The sequence below is a fragment of the Poecilia reticulata genome, linkage group LG12, assembly GCF_000633615.1.
Source record: "Poecilia reticulata strain Guanapo linkage group LG12, Guppy_female_1.0+MT, whole genome shotgun sequence".
Lineage (NCBI taxonomy): Eukaryota > Metazoa > Chordata > Actinopteri > Cyprinodontiformes > Poeciliidae > Poecilia > Poecilia reticulata.
In genome coordinates, this window is record NC_024342.1 from 21606530 (window position 1) to 21608942 (window position 2413).

Genomic DNA, 2413 nt, shown 5'->3' on the forward strand with positions numbered 1-2413 from the left:
AGGTTCTGGAGACTCACGTCCGGATCACCAGCATCAGGCTGTATCCAAAGCTCCCGATTCCCACCAAAAGGTAGGACAGAGGCAACCTGAACTTTAGCGGACCGATGGTTCTCTTGTCGTCGTAATATCCGTAGAACAGGACMGAGTATTTACAGTATCCCTGAAAGGTAGAGAAGGGTTTTCAGAACAGCAGGGAGTTGGCCCAGTGGGTATGGTAGCTTTCTCTTATGGAAGCGTCAAAGTCTTCTCATCTTCTGAGTAGAARATTTGGGCAATGTTGCCAGATTGGGTGGATTTCCATCCAATTGGGTTGGTCACATCATTGAATAAAGAGCTTTAGCATTAGCTTCCATTAAATACCTTATTTATGTAGAGCTTTAGAGTTACCTAAACTAATGTTTCTGATTACTGATTTAGGGTTAGCACAGCTAACTTTTTTGTTGTGCACTAATCACTGAAGTAAGAATGTTTCAACCGATAAAGCAACAAATAATCTTGCGTAAATGTGGGACAAACAGTCCCACTTTGGACNAGTAACTCACCTCAGGAATGACGACGAGTCCAAAGGTGAGACCAAACAGGACGAGATTCATGCCGTACATCCAGCGCAGGAAGATGAAGTAAGAAGCGACTGATGAGCCGAAGTGGCCTAAAGATTCAGAAACACATTTTTAAATATGGCGTTTACCGAATCCGATTCGTTTTCTGTTAAACTAAACTTACTTTCCACCTCTTTAATCTTCCTCTCCCAGGGGATGCAGGCTGTTCTGAAATTCTCAAAATCTCTCTGAAACTTAATCCATTTCTAAAACAAAACATGACAAAGCACATAGTCTGAAAACGAAAGCTAAATCAAAGAAAATAAGACAAAATTTAGCTGTTTTTTTTTTTATCCTAACCTTGGTCATCATCACTTTGTAGGCGTACCACTTCCTGCCTTTTCCTTTCCCCAGAGCGCCTTCAAACTTATCCACAAATTGTTGAGCTTCCCTGCAGAGCAACATATAACACTCAATAAACTCCAACAATATGCAGATGATGCAGTGGTTGGTTTATAACAGTTGCACACAAAAACCTCAAAAACATTATTTTTAAATGTGTAATAAATTTTAGCTTATTATATATATATATATATATATATATGTATATATATTAGCTATTAGCTTGATGCTCTTGGGCGCCCCCTGGTGGTGTGGAGGTCCTAAGCAGCTGCTTAAGTTGCATTGATTTGGTCCGGCGCTGTTCACATTGACACAAACATTGAAGAATCTGAGTTTTTGTGACGTTACTTTAAAAGAACGAGCCTCCGCTTCATCCGCCAAGGCTTGTTTCTGATGGTGGCAATCAGCTTCTTCTTCTCCTCCACCTCCTCCATCAGCCGTGCCATCTCCCCCTCCGACATGGACTCCTCCTCCTCGTCTGAGTTCGAGTTGGAGTCCGACGAACTGCAGGAGAAATGGAGCCAAGTTAGTTTTTAAACGTAAGAAATTTAACGTTCGCTTCCCAGTTTAAAGCAAAGTCTGTTAAAAGTGACCAGAAAATACATTTTAGGAAAACAACTTGTATGGAGCTATATGACAGTCATATTGATAAATTTATGTTCACACTAGAGGTGTGCCGATCGATCGGCCACCGATCATAAGGATGAAAAAGTGAAAAAGTGTATGATCGGTGATCNCCGATGATAAGGGCAGTTCTTCTGCTTGGAAGGAAAATATAAAGAAAGGAAGAAATAAATGTCTTTTCTTATACTCACATTGAAGTCCATGAGAACTGAATAATCCTGAGCCGTGTCCTGCTCTGCTCTCGGTACCGTCTTTCTGGGAATGGACCCATAAGGAAGACCCATGAGGACCTGGACAGTTTGATGTAAAAAGTTAATTTCTTCTCTTTTTTACAACGGCCTGTTAGGTTACATTTCTAAGTGTGAAAGGTCGCAAACTTGGTAGAAAAATATGAAAACAAATTGAAGAAAAATAACTTGGAAATGTTTGGGATTGAAAAGTCAAAATTATTCAAGGATTTTTTTTTATTTCTAAAGTTGTACATTTTTTACTTTTCACAGTTTTTTATTATATTATATATTATATAATATTATGAGATTAATCTAAAAAGTTCAGATTTTTTTCTAGCAAATTTTCAACTCAGCTCTGAAATTTTACTTTTTTGTAGAAAATTTCTGAAATTAATCTAAAAATGTTAGTCTTATTTATCAAATTGAACTTTTTAAACCCTTTAATTTCCACGTTTTTTTTCTAGACAATTACTAATATGGAACTAATKTTTTTTTGGTTTTTTTAAGAAAAATTTCAACTTTTGAATCTCAGAAATTTTCAACTTTTTTTATAGAAATTTCTGAAATTAATCTTAAAATCCCTGAGTTTTTTCTTTAAAATTTTAGACCTTTGAAACC

At 37.0% G+C, this 2413-nt stretch overlaps 1 protein-coding gene across 1 annotated transcript in view; it reads right to left on the reverse strand.

Annotated features, from left to right (window-relative positions):
• Positions 1-2413, reverse strand: part of LOC103473990 (transmembrane channel-like protein 2) — a 15213-nt gene that overhangs the window by 7572 nt on the left and 5228 nt on the right. The window contains 5 exon segments of the mRNA XM_074186868.1: positions 18-214; positions 495-649; positions 724-805; positions 900-990; positions 1290-1445. Of these exon segments, the coding sequence (XP_074042969.1) occupies positions 18-214; positions 495-649; positions 724-805; positions 900-990; positions 1290-1445 (681 nt within the window).